Source organism: Hipposideros armiger, unplaced genomic scaffold, assembly GCF_001890085.2.
Source record: "Hipposideros armiger isolate ML-2016 unplaced genomic scaffold, ASM189008v1 scaffold_13, whole genome shotgun sequence".
NCBI lineage: Eukaryota > Metazoa > Chordata > Mammalia > Chiroptera > Hipposideridae > Hipposideros > Hipposideros armiger.
Genome location: NW_017731363.1, coordinates 1,007,563 through 1,030,143, shown reverse-complemented (window position 1 = coordinate 1,030,143; position 22,581 = coordinate 1,007,563). Strand labels below are relative to the sequence as shown.

General features: G+C 42.8%; 1 protein-coding gene across 3 annotated transcripts; it reads left to right on the top strand.

Moving 5' to 3' along the window:
• Nucleotides 1–1,424: 1,424 nt before the first annotated feature.
• ASB9 (ankyrin repeat and SOCS box containing 9) lies at nucleotides 1,425–21,147 on the top strand. Of its 3 annotated transcripts, none has more exons than XM_019665887.1 (8): nucleotides 1,433–2,152; nucleotides 2,447–2,662; nucleotides 9,111–9,190; nucleotides 11,585–11,692; nucleotides 13,231–13,381; nucleotides 15,059–15,193; nucleotides 16,738–16,929; nucleotides 20,933–21,147. In XM_019665887.1, the coding sequence occupies exons 1-8, from the start codon at nucleotides 1,987–1,989 to the stop codon at nucleotides 21,055–21,057; spliced, it is 1,173 nt and encodes a 390-aa protein (XP_019521432.1). In that variant the 5' UTR covers nucleotides 1,433–1,986; the 3' UTR covers nucleotides 21,058–21,147. The 3 variants fall into 3 exon arrangements, with proteins under 3 accessions (XP_019521440.1, XP_019521432.1, XP_019521447.1); XM_019665902.1 differs by lacking the exon at nucleotides 1,433–2,152 and adding an exon at nucleotides 2,177–2,355; XM_019665895.1 differs by lacking the exon at nucleotides 15,059–15,193 and having other exon boundaries at nucleotides 1,425–2,152.
• Nucleotides 21,148–22,581: the final 1,434 nt, after the last annotated feature.

Genomic DNA, 22,581 nt, shown 5'->3' with positions numbered 1-22,581 from the left:
TACAGGTGCTGCTGGCCATAGTTCTCACCTAACCTGGGCCAAGTTTCCTGAATATACGCACAAGGACTGACTAGAAGTTGGTAAGATTGTTGGTAAGATTGTTCTTGTCTTGTGGCTTGCTGTAAGTCAAATGGTTTCTTGATAGTCACAGCTCATACACATGTAATTCAGCTTTATCCTCATACAGATCCTTAAAAAGGCATGAGCTTCTCTTGTAATGGTTTTCTAATTCCTGACTAGAACTGTTGTTAAATGATTTTTAAAAAATCAGTTCCCATCCTCCGATATTCACAATGTTGATCAACATGGTAAATATAATGAGGAGATGAGAAGCTGATGAATTCCCTCGCAGGTACTAAGGCAGCAGCCTGGAAATCTTTATTGTCATTTTGGACAATATACTTAAATTTGAATGTGGAAAAGCCTTATCTTCTTGGAATTTAATTAAAGGTAAATAAAGAGGCTGTACTATGAAGATTTTGCTCCAAAAGGACGATGATGGATTCCAGCTTCTGGAAATCATTGTGCCCCTCTGTTAACTCCTTGTCATCTAGTCTAGTTGGGAGTAAATTTCTTCCTCTCTGCCAAATGCATGTTTTATTGGTTTTCAAATCCTTCCTGATGGATTAGTGAACAATGTACGTGCTTATGGCCTCGGTTAATTCTGCAAGTAGGGTGGAAGGGCAATTTGAGTGTTTATCTCAATTTCAAGTGAACAACCCCCTTTTCAAACTGATATTTATTTTGAGATAATTGTAGGTTCACATACAATTGTAAGAAACAATACAGAACCATATGACTTCACTGATATGTGGGATTTAAAACTGAAAACAAAGGAACAAACAAATAAACAAAAACTCATAGACACGGACATAGTTTAGTAGCTACCAGAGGGTAAGGGCAGAGGGGGTGGTAGATGAGGGTAAAAGGGATCAAATATAGGGTGATGGAAGGAGAACTGACTCTGGGTGGTGAGCACACAATGTGATAATGTAGTACAGAATTGTACACCTGAAACCTATGTAACTTTATTAACCATTGTCACCCCAATAAACTTCAATGAAAAAAAAAGAAATAGAGATCCCCTATAGCTTTGCCCAGTTTTCCCCCAATAAGTTTTTGTAAAACTGCAGTATAATATCAGAGCCAGGAAATCGTCACTGATGCAGTGTACTAAACTCAGAATTTTTCATTTTAACTTGTATTCCATCCTGTGTGTATCTTTAGTTCTAGAGAAATTATCACATGTGTATGAGCACACTTTTGACCCAGCATTTCCGCTCTTAGGAATCTGTCCTCCAGAAATATTTGTGCGTGTGCACAAAGCCACGTGTACAAAAATATGGACTGTGGTATTTTTGTAGTTGTAAAAGAAATAGTAACATTCTGCCTACATCATGGGGAAATAATGAAATATTTTCAGTAGTGACTAATGAAAGCTATATATGCTTGAAATGGAAAGAGCCCCAAGACAAAATAAGTGTAAAAAGCGTAGAACAATATGATAATGTAATTACAATTATGTGAAAAATGTTAGGGGATAAATGTGTATACATATGTATGCACGGAAATGCAGTATAAAATATGAAGGACGCTCCTCAAACTGTTAACAATAGTTACCATGTCTTTCAACTGAGGAGCCGTAAATCTGAAATAGTGAGGCTACATCTTGGGCATTAAAAAAAAGTCTGCTATTTCACAGGCAGACTGTGCTTAAGACTCACTCAGAGAACTTTTTATAATTAACAAAGATAGCAGGTCTCTTCCACGCTCCCACACCAGCCAGCAATCCGTTTTTCCAATAACAACCATTAATTATTTACTTAGAAGTTAAAATATAATGTGTGGAGGAAGGGTGAAGCAGAGCACTTAATAAAATCCTTGCAGTTAGAAGGAAGAAAATAGAAGTGCTTTCCAAACCTGCGTGTTGTTTGTAACATACTGACACATTTCCCCATAAGAAACTCCCAGAGAAATTGGAACCACATGTGTAGATGGCCAGGGCGTGCTGGGCACGTTGCTGTGAGCATTTCAGCAGGGCTGCAGCAACACCCCCTTTCAATGCTCTTGGGTCCTGGGGCTTGTCTCCACAAGAAGCCCCCAAATAGCAATGGATCTCGGCAGCGGGTACAAGGCTGCAGCAAAGAACAAGGTTTCCTACACCCCCACCCTGTTCCTTCACTCTGCAAAAATTACGAACTGTCAGTTTCCTTCCTGAAAACCCCAAGGCTTCCTCACTGATTGGTCTCAGTTTTGGAAAGGACGTGACATCAGCTACTTTGTAGACTTGGGGTTGGGGGGCTGTCGTCGGCTTTGGCCAGCCTCCAGTCAGCAAGGTGGAGCCTGCGTGTGCGAGTGAGTGGCACGTCTGACCACAAGTAGTACTTGGATTATGCTGCCTGTTCTGTTCTCTGTTGTAGACGATTGTTCTCTCCGGTCTGTCCAGGACGGTGGCACTCGGCTGACCACAGCGCCGGGATTTCTCAGGAGCAGAAGCATGGAATTTTAGATTTTTCACAAGCCATTGAAATGGAAGGCAAACCTAGTTCGGCCCAGGACAGCACCAGGGATGGTGAACCACAGGGCAGGACCTACAACAGGCTCCTGAGGAAGTCAGGAAGCCGTCCTGACAGCAGGCGCCTTGCAAACCCACTGATGGGCCGTGAGTCTGGGGGCTGTGGAAGCAGGGTGCTGGGGAGGTTGCTTAACAGAGAGAGAGAGAGGAGGGCTGGACGATTTTAGTGGCTCCTTCTGAGATGAGTCCATGGGGCACTTATTGGACCGATGTCCCGGGCTTTACATGATTGTTCCAGAATGTCCACACCTCTTTGTGCAGAGTCCCATGAACCCTAGAAAGGCAACTGGCAAGAGTTTATTCTCCAGTACAAACTTCAGCTCTAAAGGTCAAATGTACCACATTACATTACAGGTTTAAAAGTTACTTAGAAATAGGAACATTTGTGGAGGCTGTTGAAACTTGAATGAAAAGGTTTTTTAGGTCTTTGGCATTTAGGTCATTTAGGTGGGGCTGGGTTTATAAAGGATGTTCAAACATTGATTGATTCACTTTCAAAGGAGCCTTTTTTTTAACCTTGGGAGAAGTGTCTTAGGGTATGAGTCAGGTGGTGTCTTTGCTAATGTCTAGAGTCTCTCACACCTCTAGGCAGCAGTCCTTTCCTGTGAGAATTCAGCAGGTGGCTGCTAACTGAAAGGAATCTGAGGCATTAGAGGGGAGATTATTCTATCCAGCACCCTGGTAGGGTGCCTGGAACACTTGTGATCAAAGGGACTTATGCAGGGACCCTGCAGTCAGCTAGGACTTATTAATTTCCTACTGTACAGGGGCTGAAAGGGGGAAAAAACATAAGGAATAAAATACACAGTGCCTTTCCTTGGACTTGTTGAATAGGTAAGACTGCTCATTCATTCATTTATGCCATTTTGCTTGTACAATGAGCAGAGCAGTGAATAGGATTCGGGCCTGCAAGGCAGAACTGGATTATTCAGCATAGACTTGGAGCAGTAGAAAGCAGAGTGGCACCCAAAACCACTTTTAAAATGAATTATATATAAATTTATATATATATATATATATATATATATATATATATATATATATATATATATAAAGATTTTATTGGGGAGAATTGGGGATGGGGAACAGTGTTGCGGAATTGGGGAAGAGGAACAGCCAAGTTGTCCTTCAATCTTAGTTGTGGAGGGCACACCTAGCTCAGCTCCAAGTCCAGTTGCCATCCAGCCACCTGTCAGCAGCTCAGGGCAGCTCAGCTCAAGGCACTGTGTTCAATCTTAGTTTTGGGTGGGTGTAGCCCACCATCCCATGCAGGAGTTGAACCGGAAACCTTGTTGTTGTTAGGAGCACGTGCTGTAACCACTGAGCAATCCTGCCACCTGTTGGCAGCTCAGGGGCCGCTCAGCTCGGGTGCAGCTCACTGGCCCATGTGGGAATCGAACCGGCGACGCTGTTGCTCAGCGCTCTTGCTCTTAACCAACTGAGCCACTCGGCCAACCCAATAAATATATTGGGTTGTCGGAAAAGTCATGACACATATTTGCAATGAAAAACAGAAAAAAATATGACTTTTTTGACAACCCAATATTTTTAAAGCAGCAAACCAATCAATTGGGGAAAGAATCAGTAATTCGGTTGGCTTCTGCATGATTATTTTACAGCTAAGTATTATGTTGATTTTCACTAGGGTTTCTAGAGGTCCTAATACAACTCTGGTTGGGGCTGAGTGAGTGGATGGGTGCAGGCAGGCATATCCAGAGGGTGCCAAAAAAGTGTATACACCATTTTAAGATAACATCTCTTGAAATATGTTTACATTTTTTGGCACTCCCAGTATATATGGTACTTAAAAAGGGAACAAACGGTAATAGCTAAAATGCAGAGTGTCTTAGGGAGCCTAGTAAGAACAAGTTTGGAGAGATGAAACCTGATAATGAATCTTCAATAGCTGGGTGGCAGAATTTAGCTTTCATGAGGCAAGGAATTTGGCGCCATAGATGATTCTAGAGCAGAAACCAGAGCAATAATCTAGAGCAATAATAAAGGCTGTAAGTAAATTAAACTGGTAGCCACAGTCAGGATGGATTGTGGTGGGGTCACGGGAATTCCAGCACTAACCCACAGGCTCTCAAACTCTTATGTGCATCAGTGTCACCCGGAGGGTTTGATGAAATACAGATGGCTGGGCCCCACCCTCAGAGTCCCTGATGCAATTGTAGTTCTGGGATGAGGCTGGGAATCTGCATTTATAACAAGATCCCAGGTGATGCAGATGGTGCCATTTGGGGACCACACTTTGAGAACCCCTGCACTAATCCAAGCATAAACCTTACATTTGGACCAAAGTTGGAAATGACAGAGAAAGGACAAATGAGGGATCATTTCAAAAGAAAGAAATCAGGCTATGTTGGGGCCAAAGGAGAGAAATCAACCCACACTGTAAAGTTTTTAAAGCTAAATTAATGTCAGAAAAGCGGTCTAGATAAGACAGAAGTTGGGAAGGGGAGCTGGCTTGGGAGCAGAGTGAGGAAGGGAAGATAAGGAATTCTGTTTTGAACATAAAAGTGCCAATGGCCAATACACAGCCTGATGACGCGGGACTGAGGCTGGGGAATGAATACAAGTTGGGAGTCAGAGACCTCAGATAGGGTAGGCTCATTCCTACCCTATCACATCCCGAAGACTGAAGGCAAATGCTTCCGCCTTCTCAGAGAAACCCAACCTCTCTTTTTTCCCCTCGACCTTGCAAAATGTTTCCCAGGATGGATAGATTTATGCTACTGCCCGGTATTCACTGGGGGCTTGCAGGGCCTCGTTAATAGATCTTTTTAGAATGTACCAATTAGTGCATTTTAAATCTCTTCTGAAATAATGGAAATTTTAAAAATCATTCCAGAAATTGCAATAAAAACGAAATGGCAGCCTTCCTAATGTGTTATAGGTTTGATGGAAACTCAATTTAAAAGAAAAGTTAAGTTTAATGGCACTAATCGGAGGACTTCTGGAGTGGTTTCATTAGGAGATCTCCCTGGCCCCATGTAGCCATGAGTTACTGATTGCCATTGACCTCATTTAGTATCTATTCTTTTGGTAGTAAAACCAATAGACCGTGGCTGAACAGTGTTGGGGAAGAATCTTTAATATATACCAAGGGCTTGGATATGTTGTAGGCAGATTATGGCCCTTGAGTTTCAAAGACTTTGGTGTAGGGTCAGTGGAAAGGGGATTGTGACCTTGAATCTCCCGTTCATCCATATTCTACCATGACCATCGTCCACGTTCTGGTAAGAAAGAGTCCCCGTTCCCATTGATTCTGCTCTCTCCCGTTAGCAGCAGGAAGGCAGGCAGAGCTGCTTCTGGGTGTAACTCCCACGTGTTGAGCCTGTAGCTCATTGCCTGCTTGGGGGGTTGCCTCTGGAAAACCCTGGGGAGACATCTCCTGGATATCTCTTTAGTGTTCTCAAGGGCTAAAGAAAGTGTGTGTGGACTAATCCAGGCTGCAAATTATGGTGTTTGCTAAACCGTATGTATGTATATGTGTATATGTATATGTACACATACATGTACACACATACATGCACACATACACACATATATATACACACATACATAATTCATGCTCTCAATGCTAGAAAAATGTCACCTATTTGTTGTCACAATTTTGTCTTTACACAATCACTCAATTGTTCAGAGACCTGCGGAGGGTAAAGTCCTTGTATAAATTTGAGATGAGTTTTGGCTTTACAAGGACCCAAGTTTTTCTTCTGGGCAGGAGTATAAGCACACTGTGATAGCCTTACCAAGCCCTAGTGTGAAATGACTTTAAATTAGCAAGAGAAGTCTCATACGCTGCTGATGGGAATATCGAGTGGTCCAGCTGCAGTTCCACAGAAAGTTCAACATTGGGTTACCATATTATACAAGCTCTTCTACTCCTAGGCATATACCTAACAGAACTGAAAACATAGATCCACAAAAAAACTTGTTCGTGAATGTTCATAGCGGCATTGTTAATAATAGCCAAGAAGTAGAAACAACACAAATGTCCATCAACTAATGCGTTAATAACTAAAACGTGGTCTAGCTGTACAGTAGATACTATTTGGCGATAAAAAGGGATGAAGTACTGATACACACTACAGTGTGGATGAACCTTGAAATAGTATGCCCAGTGAAAGAAGCCAGTCACAGAGGACCACATATTGTATGATTCTATTTATATGAAATGTCCAGAATAGGCAAATCCGTAGAGACAGAAAGCAGATCAGTGTTTTCCAGAGGTTGAAGGTGGTAGAAATGGGGAGTGACTGCTGTTGGGTAAGGGGTTTCTTTTGGGGGTGATGAAAATGCTCTAAAACTGATTGTGTTGATGGTTGCACAACTCTGTCAGTAGACTGAAAACCACTGAATTGTAGACTTTAAATGGGTGAATTGTGTAGTATGTCAATTATAACTTAATGAAGCTGTTAGACAAATAGATGTTGTCAGCCACCTACCAGGACAACACCCTGTGCTTCTCGAAGACAGAGTCTGCTCTGTAAATGCTACATTCTGAAGCAGGGGTACAAGACCTCAGGTAGCCTTTATTTTTCTTACAGAAGTACATAATTCCTCATTTACCCTTAATGGGAGTAATGGTTCCATGATAAATGAATAGAAAGTAGAGTCCATTTTTGTCTACACTTGATAATATAATTGCATCATTTTAATGAAACCTGAACAGACTTACCATTTAGGGCCCAAATTACCTGCCTGGACTGTTTAGGCTGTCACCTCTAATTATCTGAGGTAGCTTCAAGAAAGGCTGAGGGAAGTGGCAGCTCTATTTCCTAGCAGCTGAGCCCTTGGATAGAAAAAATAGATTAATTATCACACACGCGGTGATCCATAAGGGTACATTTGCAAATCTATTTACCACTGATTTTCAAAACCTCTTTCAGTTTTTGGCTCTCTGTTCTCACTCAAGGTTTTGTGTGGATGGTATTTTGCATTAGCACCCGCAGGATAGAATGAGTTGTCCTTTTAATACTAACTTGAAGAGAAACATTTCTGTATGTGCAGCCTGGATTGTAGGCTCCGAGTGCTAGAAGCAGCAGTGTTTTTCCTGAGAGAATTTGGAACCCCAGAGAATGCTTTGAGGACCCTTAGTTTCTACTGAGCTTAAGGTTTTGGAGGTAGGAAAAGTCACTTGACTTAGCATGCCTCAAGTACCTCAGTGGGCCCAGACGGAAGGCATTGGATGGGCAGTGTGGAGGCGGGCTCATTCAGCGTGTCCTTACCTAGTACATGCTTTAGAAATCCATCTAGAAGGATGGGAATTTGCTCATTGGGAGAGATTTTCCGGGACGCTGCTAGCTCCGTGGAGCAAGCCGACCTCAGCCAACACATGTTAAGTACGAAGTGTTCTCGCCTCCTTCTTTAGGGCCTTTCAAAGTTGTCCAGGTCTTCCCACCTTCTAGGACATACAAGTTCCTTTACGAGGCGTGGCTAGTATTAGACAGTTCTGCCTTGTTTGTGCGTAGCGGGGTGTTTCCTCAAGCAGGCAGAGCTGGAGCTAAAAGCAAGGTCAGACCAGCCTCCTCACATTATGACTTCCTGCGTTTGTTCTGGAAACTAGATGCAGCTTGAGATGAGAAAACATCAGGTCTACACCTCATTCAGCTTACACCCGCACTCAATCAGAAAGAGAGAGGAAAGCATTGAATGTGTTCAGATACGGTTTACAGGCTTCCTTCCTAAGGATGCGTGTTCCTTCCATACGGTTGTGGAACAAATTTGCTATTTTAAATAACAATGATTATGGGATGTAATCAAGACTCTCTGTTTACTGTTAGGGCAGGATAATAGTAGCTAATAGGTATTAAAGCCATGGGGAAGTGGATTGCTGTCATCACTTTACACAGAAGGAAAGTGAAGCTTAGGGCCTGACCAGGGACCCACCACTCAGAAGAAAAGAGGGTCTGAATTCAGAGCTTTCTCTGAACCACATCGGTGGGCTGCCTTTGGGGGTAAATAACGTCCCTGTTAACAAGGTCAGACTGCACTCTAATTGGCACTTGATACTGGGACAGGAGGTAATCCATAAATAGATATGGTTCTGTTTAGATTTGATTCCAAGCCTAATGGTGTATGTAATTACTTGATTACTACTATTAGTCTATGGCACTGTTTGCTGAGATGCCAAAGTTTGTATTTCACGCAGGAAACTAGACTGGCAACCACAGCCTCACACATTAATGCTGGTAATTAGTGAAGCTCTCACTTAACTAAATGGACCATTTGCCTTTGAAATCAGTGTGTAAGTAGAAGTACAGTAACCCATCTGTCATCTCAATCTACCTCTTTTGTCCTTAGTTTGGACACTGGCTGTAGTTTTCTTTAGCTACCTAGACACTTCAAATAAACTGTGTACAACAAACGTTAATGGAGGGGAGAAATGCTGATGAGAGTTGGGTTGATTGACTCCAGCGTCTTCATCCAATAAGACCCATTAGGCTTTTATTGGCCGGCAGGCAAGGATGAGCCTCTGGGCCTAACGTGCATTCGAAGGATGTAACCCCTTCCTCCCTTTCCACAGATGTCGTGTCTGATCGGACTCCTGTGCATGAAGCTGCGATCCATGGGAGTCTGTTTTCTTTGAAGAAGCTCCTCAGCCAGGTAGGTAGCTTTTTGGGAAAAAAAATACGATAACTATTAAGCACATCCTATTGCTCACCACATTTAGAAAAAAAAATCATAGTCTGATATTAAGGTATAAATTCGTCTTCAGCAAAGTGAGGTGAATCCCGTCCTATCCAACCATATATATATATATTTTTTTAGCTGAGCCATCCTGCCACCTGTTGGCAGCTCAGCGGCTGCTCAGCTCGGGCCAGGACTCGAACCGCTGTTGCTCAGAGCTCAAACTCTTGAGCGAGCTCTTAACCAACTGAGCCACTCGGCCGGCCCACAACCATATTTTTTATTTGGAGCCTGGCCTAATACTAGGATTTAGCACAATTCTATACACACAGTAGGTAGGTTCTATAACAAATATACATTGAATGAATAATGGGAAAATTAGTACATTCGAGTTGCCTTCATTGTATTCAATAAAATATGTTCCTAAAAATTATCACGTAATTTTGGTTCTCAACTGGGATGATTTTGCCCCTTAGAGGACATTTGACAATGTCTAGAGACGCTTTTGGTTGTGACAACTGGGAGTGGGGGTGAGGGGTTGATACTGGTATCTAGTAGATGGAGAGCTAGAGACCAGGGATGCTACTAAACATACTGCATTGCACAGGATAGCCCTGCACATCAAAACTTGACCCATCCCAAAACGTCAGTGATGCTGGGGTTGAAAACCCCTGATATAAAAAACATGCTTGAAAATGTCTTTTTAAATATGTAATCTTACTATTTTTTTCCAAGACATTTTCAGTTCTGTTGAATCTCCAGTTTGATATGAATTTCTCTGCTCCTCAGATGTAATTTCAAGTACACATTAATTTGAGTTTTGCTGGTTTGAAATTTTGGGGGATCTTAAGCAAAGGCACTAGTAAGAAAACAGTTAAAATCAGCCTTCCACATGCTAAAAAAGTTTTTGTTCAGGATGTTCTGTTCTCTGGAAAAACAATAGATGTTTTAGGTTAGGAGTACTTGGCCCTTTCTGTCCCATGGTCCCCTTTGGCAGTCTGGCAACGTCTCCTGGACTCCTTGTGAGACTACTGTTTTAAATACATAAAACACAACACAAAGGAAACCTATCAAAGTATTAAACAACAAGCGTGTGACACAGTAATATATTGACTTCTTTAGTAATGAACTAAATACGATTTAGTGGTGATTCTAATGACTAACCATAATTTCTAAGTAGGATGAACATATATTTTGGATATTTTAAATATCTGTAGTAGTTGTAATAAAAATATCTGTAATTCCTCTCCATGATAGTTCTATATACTGCTATTACTACTGTGGTTTGCTGTCTACATTTATAGTTCAATACATAATTGAAGGGCATGATAAATTTCAGGCAGTGGTTAGTGAAAATAAATATGCTTTTTTTTAAAAAAAATTCCAATTTCATGGACCTTTCTAGACTAAGTAATCCTCCTATAAGAAAACAATTTGTAGAGAAAAATGTCAGACTACCCCAAGCCACTATCTTAAGCTGTTTTTGATAGCAACAGCCTATTATAAATAGAAACATAGATAGTAACACATAACTCTAGCTAAAAGAAGTTAAGCTGCTTCTCGGATAAAATGAAACATTTACCTTGTTTTGATAGGATGAGAAATGATCATTGCAGCTTTTATATGTCACATATTAAATTGGACGGATACTCATTTATATTCAGTATTTATATAGTTACTGAACATCAGCCGGAACCATGTCTTTATCTAAGCTCTATCACATTATTTCAGCAAGTTATCTTCCTGGAACCTCAATTTCTGTCTTCATAAAATGAGGATTCCAATACCTACCTGCATTAGTCAGATCTTCCTGTGTAACAAACCACCCGAAACTCAGTGGCTTCGTGCCATAAACATTTCTTCCTAGCAAGCCTCTGCGTCAGCTGATGTAGGCTGGGCTTGGCTCCATCCTTCTTTGACCAGTGGTTACATGAGACATTTTCACCTCATGGCAGAAGGCTGGAGCATAGCAGGAATACATGTAAGAATAGTTCCTTGTCATGGACCTCATCAAAACAAGCCAACGAATGAGAGGACACGAGAGAGTGAGAGCAAAATGAAAGTCAGTCTTGAGTGTATATGCCTAAGAGTCAAATTTCTGGGTAACAGGTATATGTGGCATCAATTCTTATACATACTGTCAAACTGTTTTCCTGAGTGGTTGTATAATATACTCCCATCAGCAGAATGAAGCATCCTTTTTTTTGCTCACATTTTTCTATATCATTGTCAATACCTTAATGTACTGTCAGATTTTAGGCCAGGTTAACTTTTAAAAGAGTTGTCACAGTACTGCATTTGTGGCTGAAAACCAACCCTACGGAACTGATGCTTTGCACCCCTTAATGCTGCCCATTTCCCCTCCCACAGGGGTGGCCTGTGAACCTCGTCACAGCAGATCATGTGTCCCCACTCCATGAAGCCTGCCTCGGAGGTCATCCCTCTTGTGCCAACATTTTATTGAGGCATGGAGCTCTGGTAAGTACAGCTCAAATAGCATCTTAATAACCATGAATGAAAAATGACTATTTCTATCCCTTCAGAATAGTTTCCAGCATTTTTTATTAGCCTTATTTGAAATATGAAGATGGGTGCTTTTCAAAAGCCTTGTGTCCTTCAAGCTTATTTGCTTTAGCAATACATGAAATATTGAATTTTAACCGGAAAGTAATGGTTCGAGTCTATATCATTTTCTTTAATAGTCAATACTAATAAATAGTTGTTTGATTTCTGTTTTCATTCCTATGGCTTGAAGGTAGTGAAATATTGTAGAGAAAACAGAACATTTGGCTCCAGACCTGAATAATGGTCCTAGACCATCTCTACCATTTACTAACATTGGAAACTTGAACAAGTTACTTATTCTTGGAGCTTTAGCACCTACCTCTGAAAAATGGGGGAAATACCAAAAAAAGTGACTTCAAATCATTCCTTATAGTGGGAGAGTCGAATGGGTGAGAGGGGTCAGAATATAAACACCCTTATTGTCCATGCCAAGAAAACGGGCATTGTCCTGAGAACAGTTGAGAGCCATAGCTGAATGCATCATCAGGTTTCTGTTTATTTTGCTTAAGAAAACGTATCCAACACTTGGAAACAGGGCCAGGACTAGGGAAAGACAAGAGGTGCCCTGGGTGCAAACTTGAAAGAGCCGCTCACTCTGAGGAGCATACAGCACTCTCTTGACCCTGGGAGGGAGTGTCTCCTTAAATTTTGCACCCTCTGGGCATCTTCTGTGCCTCACTAGTCCTGGCCTTGCCTCACAATATTCTTGTTCAACAGGTTAATCAGAGAGTTTCTTAACAATCTAGAAAAATGCACCTGCGTTTGGCTTTGCTCTTTCCTATTCAATTATAGCCCCAACCCTGTGAAGTTCAATGCTAACATGTAAGTTTCTGTCTGATTTCCAACATTAGAAGATAGCCCCAAAGATTATAGTTTTATGGCCCTGTAGGACATTAACCAATGTTGTGTTTACAGCAAATTCATGTCAACATTCCATTGACTGTCTTCATACATTCTCCTTTGAGCCAGCCTTACCATCTTACTGGATAATGAATGAGTTAAAAAAATCTTTGGCACGTGTAAACTCTATATTTGTATAAAAATCATGTTTTAAAATGTTTTTGAAATGATACATTAACGATTATTAAAGGCTACTCTGGCTGCTGTGAAGAAACGGGATTGGTGTGGGATGGGTCTAGGATGGAATGTTTAAAATAAAGAAATTAGTTTGTAAGGTATGGAAATATCCTAGCCTGTTTCCAAGTTCGTGTTCCTGGGGAGGGCATGGAGCAGACAGAACATCACATCCAGTAACATTCTCGGTGCCTTACATTCCATGCCTCATTCAGTTTTTCGTAACAGTTTCGTGGAGTTTGGTATTTTCATCCCCATTTTATAGTGGTGGAATTGAAGGCTCCCTGAAGTTCAATAACAACTTGGGAGTGGTAGAGTGTAGGTCTGAACTCAGGACACCCTAGAGGCTGTCTTCATCGTGGAGCATTTCTTTCCAGGTGAATGGCATCACCATAGACTGGCACACTCCCTTGTTTAACGCTTGTGTCAGCGGCAGCCAGGACTGCGTGAACTTGCTCCTGAAACATGGAGCCAGCCTTTGCCCTCCAAGTGATCTGGCATCTCCTCTCCACGAAGCTGCTAAGAGAGGTAAAGCTGCTGCAAATTTCAGTTTTCCAACTACTCCTTCAAGGGATCTTACTGTTGAGAGAAAGAAGGAAGAGGAGGTCTAGTTTAGAGCGGTAGTTCTCACAGTGGGGTCCCGGGACTAGCACACACAAATGCAGATTCTTGGGCCTCACTGCAGACCCACTGAATCAGCAACTCTGGGAGGGGAGGGCAGTCCAGCCATCTGTGTTTTGCTTAAGAAACCTTCCAGATGATTCTGATGCACAGTTTGTTTGAGAGCTACCTTTTTAAAGCATTTTGAATGTTGTTCACTGCTATATTTCTGGAACAGAGCCTGGTGTATAGTAGACTATTCGTCAGTATTTGTTGAATATATTGTTAAACCCATGACTCCATAGAAATCAAGTTATTTTGGAAAACAAAGTATGTCCTTCTATTTAAAAGGCCTTAAAGAACATTGTCTCAAGGCTACCCAAGTTTGCTAAGTGAAAGAAACTTTCAATTTTGGGGAATGTAAGTTGATACATACAGTTTGGGGGAATTCCTTTTTCCTTCCCAGCTTTATTGAGGTAGGATTGACAAAATTGTATAACTTTAAGGCGTACCACGTGACGACTTAGTATACATTCTGAAATGATTACCACAATGAAGTTAACACACCCATCGCCTCACATAGTTTCCTTTTTTCGTGTGTGGTGAGAACACTCAAGATCTCTCTCAGCAACTTGCAAGCGTCCAATGCAGTATTGTTAACTATAGTCACCAGGCTGGACATTCCATCCCCAGGACTTACTCATCTGCTGTAGTTCTTTTTTAAAGCCACAGGTTTTCTGATATTCTGAACGCTTGAGACAAAAAAATAAAAACGCAAGTTTTGCTTTTCTCCAATGCCACCACTGCCCTCCTCTTCCTTGTCCTCCTCCATCATCACCATCCCCATACCTTGCCAGAGGGCTTCCTGTTTCCCTAGTGGCTTTCACAAAATGGCTTCCCCTGATCCTTAGAGCCAGCCCTATTTGACTGGATCAACCATTATTACAGTGATCTCCCAAAGCATTGACATGTATCCACTAAGAAACATGCTAACTCATCATATTCACTGGATACATGAACCAAAATGAGAAACGCAAAGGGGCGATGTTTAAAGTATGACATTCTAGAGTCTAGACCAAGGAAGAGTGACTGATTCAGCTTTCACCAAACCTAGTTTGCCAGACTGGGCCCCGCTCATGTTGCATTGGGCAGCAGCTTCTAAGCTTCACCTGTGCCCACCGTGGCCTGTCTCTCCCAGGGCCTGTCCTCGGTGAGGTTGTAAGTGAGCTCCCCTGTCCCATGGCCCGTACTGCGCCCTTTCTTCTCTACGTCCGTCTTCAGTCCCTGTTCCTCCACACCTCTCCCTGACTCTCACTTCCGTTTCTGTACTCGGACTGATTAAAGCCCAAACAATGGGAAAAGGCCGAAGGTTGCTGGTTGCTTACCGTGGCTAGTAAACTCAACTGCTGTTCCACCCAGAGCTGCAGACCACATCCATGGTCAACCGGTGAGCTCATGGCAACACTTCAAATCGTTCCCTATTCAAAGCAAAAGAAACAGCTTTTGGTCCCCTGGATAAGTTGCACACACACAAATGGGGAAGGTGTGACTTTCCTAGCGAGAAGAATTTGTGCTGTAACTGTTTTCTCCCGCTTTGGGCTGCAGGCCACGTGGAGTGCATCGAGTCCCTTGCAGTTTATGGGGGCGACCTTGACCATCACATCCGCCACCTGGGCACTCCCCTATATCTGGCTTGTGAAAACCAGCATATAAACTGTGTCAAGAAACTTCTGGAGTCAGGTAAAACAAAAAGCACAATAAAACAAAGAAGATGAAAAGTACATTAAATGCATTTGGAAGCTCTTTCTATTGTCTCAGAGGAAAGAGTGTGAGCCGTGGATGGAGTCGGACAAGGCCAGGATTCCTAGTGACTGTGGTCCCTGGGGAATTGTTTTAAACTCTTTCCCTTGAGCTCTCTCACTTGTAATGAGGATAATGATGAGGATGATGGTAATGTCTCCTCCCAGCGTGGTCCTCGATGATGGCTACTTTAATATATGATAATAATACAATCATATTATTAGGCCCTGCGTAACTCCCAAAGCTGCTGGATGAAGGCTGAGTCTTCCTATTTGGGTCCTTCCTCACTAGTTCTCTTTGTTTTGGAAATGGAACTTGCCTCATTTTTAGCCCATTGTAAATATTATGTTATCTTTGAAAAGGCTTGTGCACCTTCATTCTTTTTCACCTCCCTGCTGTTGTCCAGTCCCCTCTTCAAAACTTGGAGCACTGTGTCATCACCTCTTTAATTATTTGAGTCTTGTTTATTCTTTAAAACTTCAGTAATCTTTCCTCCCCTGAATGTTCTTATAGTTCTTATTGCCTTCTACTCATCTAGTAGCCATTGCCATGAACTAGTAGATTTATATTTATTCATATTCATTCTCATTCATTCTCTCCCTCCCTGTCTCTCCCCCTCTCTCCTCCTCTCTCCTTCTCCCTTCTCTTTTCTTCCTTCCTCCTCCCCCCTCCCCTCCCCCTCTTCCCTCCTCCCCCTCCCCTCCCCTTCCGTCTCCCTCTCTCTCTGTGTCGTCCAGGTTTGGCATCCCTCACAAAGCTAAGAACAATGCAGTTAACATTTATTGAGTGGACATAGATTCCCATTTTACTAGAGGGACAGCAAATCAGGAAAGGCCACATGTCCCCATATGTCAGCATGGGAGCCAGCATCCAGGCTAGGGTGGGGATTTGTTGAAAGTGTAGGAATGGAACTGGGTGGCATGGTTCTGGAAATCCACTTTGCTGCCAAAGAGGAGGACTTTGCCACCTTCCCTGTGACCTTGGCATTGGCCAGAGCGATCTAGGAGATGCCCTCACAGGCTGGTTGCTCTTCACAGTCCCAGTCACACAGTCCGAAGTCCCAGGTTTTAAACCCCATGGCAGTTGCTCATGTGAGTGAGTGTGGCTGCTTGCTATAGATGGGATTTCACTATCTCGCCTCACTTCGGCTCTGTACTGGCTAATAGTAGGGCTTCATTCAAAATGGGCAGCTGTCACGCCACCAGGATTTTTCTTGACTGTATCACACCTGTGTATAGCACTCACAGGTGAGGTTTTAAACCTCATATGCTACATAGCTTGTGCTGTACATTCAGTGACAGTGTCAAATGGTATGTACCCCATGTTTTAAGCGGAATCAAGTCATCTTCCATTGTCTCAGGAGAATTGCTGTGCTCACTATGGATGTCCTTTCGTTAGGGAATTTTGAGGCACAGTTCTTGGAGAAGGGGGGTGCTTGGACTGTGCCCTTCGGCTAACTCTCTGTTGTTCTCGTGACTGTTTAGGAGCAAGTGTGAACCAAGGCCGAGGTCTGGACTCCCCTCTTCACGCAGTAGCCAGGATATCCTGTGTGCCCCTGGCTCGCCTGCTCATAGATTTTGGAGCAAACACCCAGGCCAAGAATGCGGAAGGCAAACGTCCCTTAGAGCTGGTGTCTCCAGAGAGCCCTCTGTTCCAGCTCTTCTTGCAGAGAGAAGGTGCTTCTCCTTTGCCCGAACCTAAACCCTAATCCGTAGAAAGTCCTGCGAGCTCTAGCAGGAGGCAGGTCCTGACTGGGTTCTGACTTCTGATCCTATAAAAAGGATCATTGTCTGCCACCCCCCACTGTGGGGAGCTGACATAATTTAGGATTCAACAAGGTACAGTATCGGTGATGTAGTAAATAACCATCCTGCTGTTTGGCGCGTGGGAGACAGGCTGTCGTGGATAAGCTAATAATATTCATATATAGGGTAGGCCAGTTTTCAAAGAACGAAAATATTGTTTTAAAATGTTCACATTAACGTTGACTAAAACATGCTTTGGAATGATGTAGCACAAGCCTCGCCGGGGCTGAGCAATGTCCCCAGGATGCTTTACTGCACTACAGATGGGCTGAGCTACTGAGCGCTTGGTCTCTGGGGGTAAGAAGGTAACTAATTCACCTTGATAAGGTATTACTTTAATGATTCACAGCAATCTGGAAACATTTACTATTATAGGTTAATCAACACTAAGGCCACATTCCTCCATAAATAAGAACTGACACTTCTGACCCTGTGGTTGAGCAGTGTGCAAGGGGTCAGGGGCAGTTCCCTGGGCTGTGAGGTCGGGGGTGGGCTGGGGTGGGGAGCAAAGACCCCTCAGATTGCGTTCTTAATTGTCCCTAGAGGAAGAGAGCAGCCAGTTTAGGACCTGCTTTGTTTACCAGAGTGTGGACTTTAAGTTTTAGGGCTTGTAGGACTTTGAAGCAGGCTTCCCACCGGAAGGAATGTCATGTTGTAATCAGCTTATTTTCTCCCTACTTGCCGAGAATTAGGGCTGGCTCTGGGCACAACTGTAAAGTGGCCACGGAATCCTTCCTCCTCTTCCTCCCACTGCTCCAGGGTACATGCAGCCAAAGCCCAGCCTTGGGGCCCCGAAACAAGGCTTGTACTCCCTAAGCCATGCCAGCCGGGCTAGGGGACACTGACTGTAGGCACAAGGAACAGTCCAGTAGAAGCCCTTTATATTAAGCACTGGGATAAATACCAGGCAACTGTACCTGCATTTTGAAGATTTCTTGTTTTCAAAAAATTCTATTTATCTATACAGGGCCGATTTCTCTAGCAGACACAGATAGCACAATACTTGGGGCCCATGGAAATGTTTTAATTCCTTTTAAAATTGGAAGGAAAAATGAATAAAACTCAACCTGGAGTACATTCATCTTTACACTGACACAGTTTCAAAATATTATATATATATTTTTTTAATTGGAAAAGAGGTCCACAAAGGCAGAAGTGCGTTGGAGCCCCGAAAGTCATAAAGTCAGATACACACACACACACACACACACACACACACACACACGATTTTCAAATCGCCTCCACTGATTCTTTTCTTCCACTTTATCTCCCAAAGTCATTCCTAGACACCCTTTAATTACTTTCATTTACATTTTGGTGACAGTGTGGCCGATGATGCCACTGGTTTATAAAATTCCATTTGCTGTTGGAGAGAATTGCCACTTCTTTTGCGTCCCTGAGTCATGTTGGGGGTTCTGGTAAAGTCCCCTCTCAGCAGGCAGGAAACTCACAGGAAATGGAGACAGAAAGCCAGGCCTATGGATTTAGCACAGACATTTCTCTCTCTGGGTGTCCCTGAGAAGGAGTTCAAGAATATGACCCAACCACCTCGAAAAGCATCTACAGCAGTGTGTGCGTGTGGCAAACAGTGAGAACTAAAAATGACCCTTTCAGCTCAGCTCCACAGGAGCCACTCCTGAATGCACTTTGGCTTGAAAGCATCTTGAGTGTTGCTGGGGGAGAAAAAGAAGTCAAACTCAAAGCAACATGTCAATTCAGAAACATAGAATGAGCTGATTTTATTATTGAGCGTGGCAAATGGCTACGAAGCTGTCGTGGGTTTTCGGGTCAATTGAAATGGAATGAAGGTGACAGTTGCACATCATCCCACTTGTGGTAAACAGCAGATACTGAGTTTGCATTGGTGGCTCCACGGAGCTTGCTCGGATGTCCTGCTTTTCCTGATTCTCCACCTGGCTTGCTCTGACGTCTTGTTCTTCGTAACTCTTTAATCAATACCTTCTTCTGTACTTGTCCCTCACACTGTATCTACTGCAGATGATTAGTGATATCCTTCACCATTCCTGAGTGAGATGAGATTAAGTTGTTTCCCCACAGCACACCTTTTGCAGTGTGTTAATATGTTTTGCATACAGTAAGTCCCCGACCTATGAACGTTCGAGTTGCGAACTTTCACAGATGCAAACGGACCTCGCATTTACAAACATTCATAGATGCAAACAAATCGCAGAAGTAGCTCCTGTGTCTGCCGGATGTCCCAGTTGTGCTGCTGTGTGCTTACTGTCCAGTGCAATAGTGTACAGTAGTACAGGGCTGAATCAGAGCCCAGGGTGTCCGGGAGCAAGGGGAAAAGCAGTGGTGATGTGGAGGGGACTGCTGGGAAGCGCAAAGCAATAACCATGGAAACAAAAATGAAAATAATTGAGAGATTGGACTGAGGCGAAAAGATGGTAGACGTCGCTCTTATAACGTGAATCATTCAACCATTGGCTTTACATTGTATATTTGTATCAAAGGTGTATAAGATTCACTTTGTCGGACTTAACGAATGAATCCGACTTACGAATGTTCTCCTGGAACGGAACTCGTTCGTTAGTCGGGGACTTAACTGTACACTGAATATAATCTGCAAATTACCCTAGCTTCCAACAGGGACCTTTTGAAGGTGCTGTGAGGGCCTGATTGAAAATATTGCCTTGATTTCTCTGATTGTGTGTGTTGTTTCGCCCTCTCCTTGCTCTCCATCTTCTGAGAAATACGCAACCTGCTTTATCCTGTAGCTTTTGGTGACACTGTAGGAAATTAGAAGCCACTGTATCCTTTTAATTGTATTTTCAACCCTGGTGGCACAGTCAGGTTACCCTGGCAGGGCACGTGCCTCTAACAAACCCACATGCATGGTCCCCACTCAACAATAATTGTCATTGAAAGCCACCCTCCCCCAGGAGGCGATTCTGAAGGACAGTCTAAGTTGAGGGCGACTGCTCTCTGGAGTTCTTGGGGCTATATAGCTTTGCTTTTAAAAAAATGATGTTAAAATCCAAAAGAGAATCCCCATTACAATTTGGTGCAGGTCCCGGGGGAGGAGGTGGGAAGTCATTTTCCACCCCCTTACCCTATCGCAGGGTTTCTCAGCGTCAGCATTGTTTATGTTTTGGGCCATTGGGGGCCATCCTGTGCACTGTAGGGTGTTTAGCAGCATCCCTGGGCTCCACCCACTAGATGCCCCAGCACCTCCCCCAAGTTGTGACAACCATGAATGTCTCCAGACATTGCCAAGTGTCCCTGGGGAGCAAAATATCCCTCCTTTCCCCCTCCCCTCACTCCTGTTGAGAACCACTGTCCTAAAATGTAAACTCTTGGCTGGTTCCTTATGCAAGGTTTGTGCTAGCTCACTTTTCACCTATGAATTGAAGCATTGGGGTAGCTCTGAATGCAGAATCTAAAAACAAAGATGACTGAAGATAGCATGTACTTATGAGTCACAGATAGCTCATTCTATTCAAATATCTTCCGATTGCTCAAATTATAAAAATGTTTGCTTCTAGAAATATGAGCTTTTTTAATGTAAAAGACAAGAAAGCCATTAAACATGAATTTTATTTTCATTAATGGGAATTTTGTGTAGCTTCATCATTCCAAACTTAGCTCTCTTAAGCCTCCATTAATGAGACTAAGCTTTGATTTTTTTTTTCAGTCTGTTCTAAATCAAACCCTAACAAACTCTTTTCAATTAGACCAGAAAAGAGAAAACATGGCCTAAAAATGCCTCCTATAAACCACAGAAAATGGTCTTAAACAGTCCCATAATTCTTTCCTTATCACAATGGTGTATCTTGTCTGCTTGAAAAGAAGGAAAGGAAACTGTCTTAGATCCCTGAAACCAATGTGTGGCTGTCTGATCTTTTTCCAGGGCCCCCTTCTTTGATGCAGTTATGCCGCCTTAGAATCCGGAAGTCCTTTGGGATCCAGCTGAATCATAAGGTCTCCAAACTCTTCCTCCCGGAGGAGGTGAAAGAGTTCCTCCTACACGTTTAAATGTGTCCAAGGAATGGAGTCAGAAACAACAGACAAACCTTATGGAATGTTCCGGCCACTGGGATTTTCAAATAAAGTCAGGTTATAAAGCTTGGCTCATTTTCTCAATGGGATGTTTTCAGCGGAAGCACACTGGGTACCTTTGTATTATTGGTTGGAAGGCATGAAGACGTTTTTCCCTCTGGCCTGGAAGAGGATAGTTCAAAGATAACTATGGTTTTGTATATGTACTACATGCCAGACACTGAGCTAGGAACACTTTGTGCATCATCAGATTTAGCCCTCACAGCAACTCCACCAGCTGGGTACTATCGCCGCCCTTCTCCAGGTGACACACTGAGATCAGGGAGGTCATTTTGTCCAGTTACCCACAGCGAGGACAGGAAAACCAGATTTGAGGATAGGTTTTCTGATCCTGTCCTGGGAACTTGGGAGTGAGGTAGAATTTTCCAGTACCACTATCCTGGCTCCATCTGTGTTAACATGAGAAGGCACATAAAGAAGAAAGATGGTTTTTTGTCTACGTCTGACATTTTTTTCAGTTACAGTTGACATTTAATACTACTTTATATTAGTTTCAGGTGTACAGCATAGTGGTTAGGCATTTATATAATTTATGCACTGATCCCCCGATTAGTACCCACCTGGCACTACACACATAGTTGCTGACTTTTTTAAAAAAACCTTCGTTCTCACAACAAAACCACTACTGCTCTAGTATAGTATAGGGGCCAGTTCTTTTTCTCAACCCAAATATCTCACACATTAGGCACATTCTAGAACCGTGCTGTCCAATACAGTAGCTACTAACCCAGTTGCTGTCAACCAGGGGTAATTTTGCCCCCTATGGGACATTTGGTAATGTCTAGAGTCTTTTTTGGTTGTCACAGTGGTTGGGGGGTACTACTGGCATCCAGTGGATAGAGGCCAGGGCTGTTGCTAGACATCCTAAGATGCACAGGAGAGCCCTTACCACAAAGAATTACCCAGTTCAAACTGTAAATAGTGCCAAGGTTGAAAAACCCTACACTAGCCATATGTGGCTATTTTTAAAATGTAAGTTAAGATTAGATAAAATTAAAAATCCAGTTCCTCAGTGTCATTAGCCACATTTCGGGTGTTTAATAACCACACACAGCTAGTGGCTATTGTACAAGCACAGATATAGATCATTGCAGAAAGTTCTACGGCACTACTGTTGGCAGAAGTTTCTTTTGGAGAAGTTTTTTTTGGCCAGAACTCTTCAGATGCTCTTCAAACAGATTTTAACTGCCTTTCAGGTTCTGATTTACATGAGACTTGTGATATAATTTAGTAATGATGGCTGTAGTTTCAGCCCTCTCTGAGAGATTAATTTGGAGTTCCATTCCATCAATAGAAAGAAAATATTGTACCTACTTAAGTCACATCTTTACCTGTAAGATGACATATGGCCTAGATTATCTCTAAAGGTATTTTGGACATGATTTTCTGTGATTCTAAATTCAATTTGCCACTTGAAAGACTAGAAGATTGTTCTGAAGG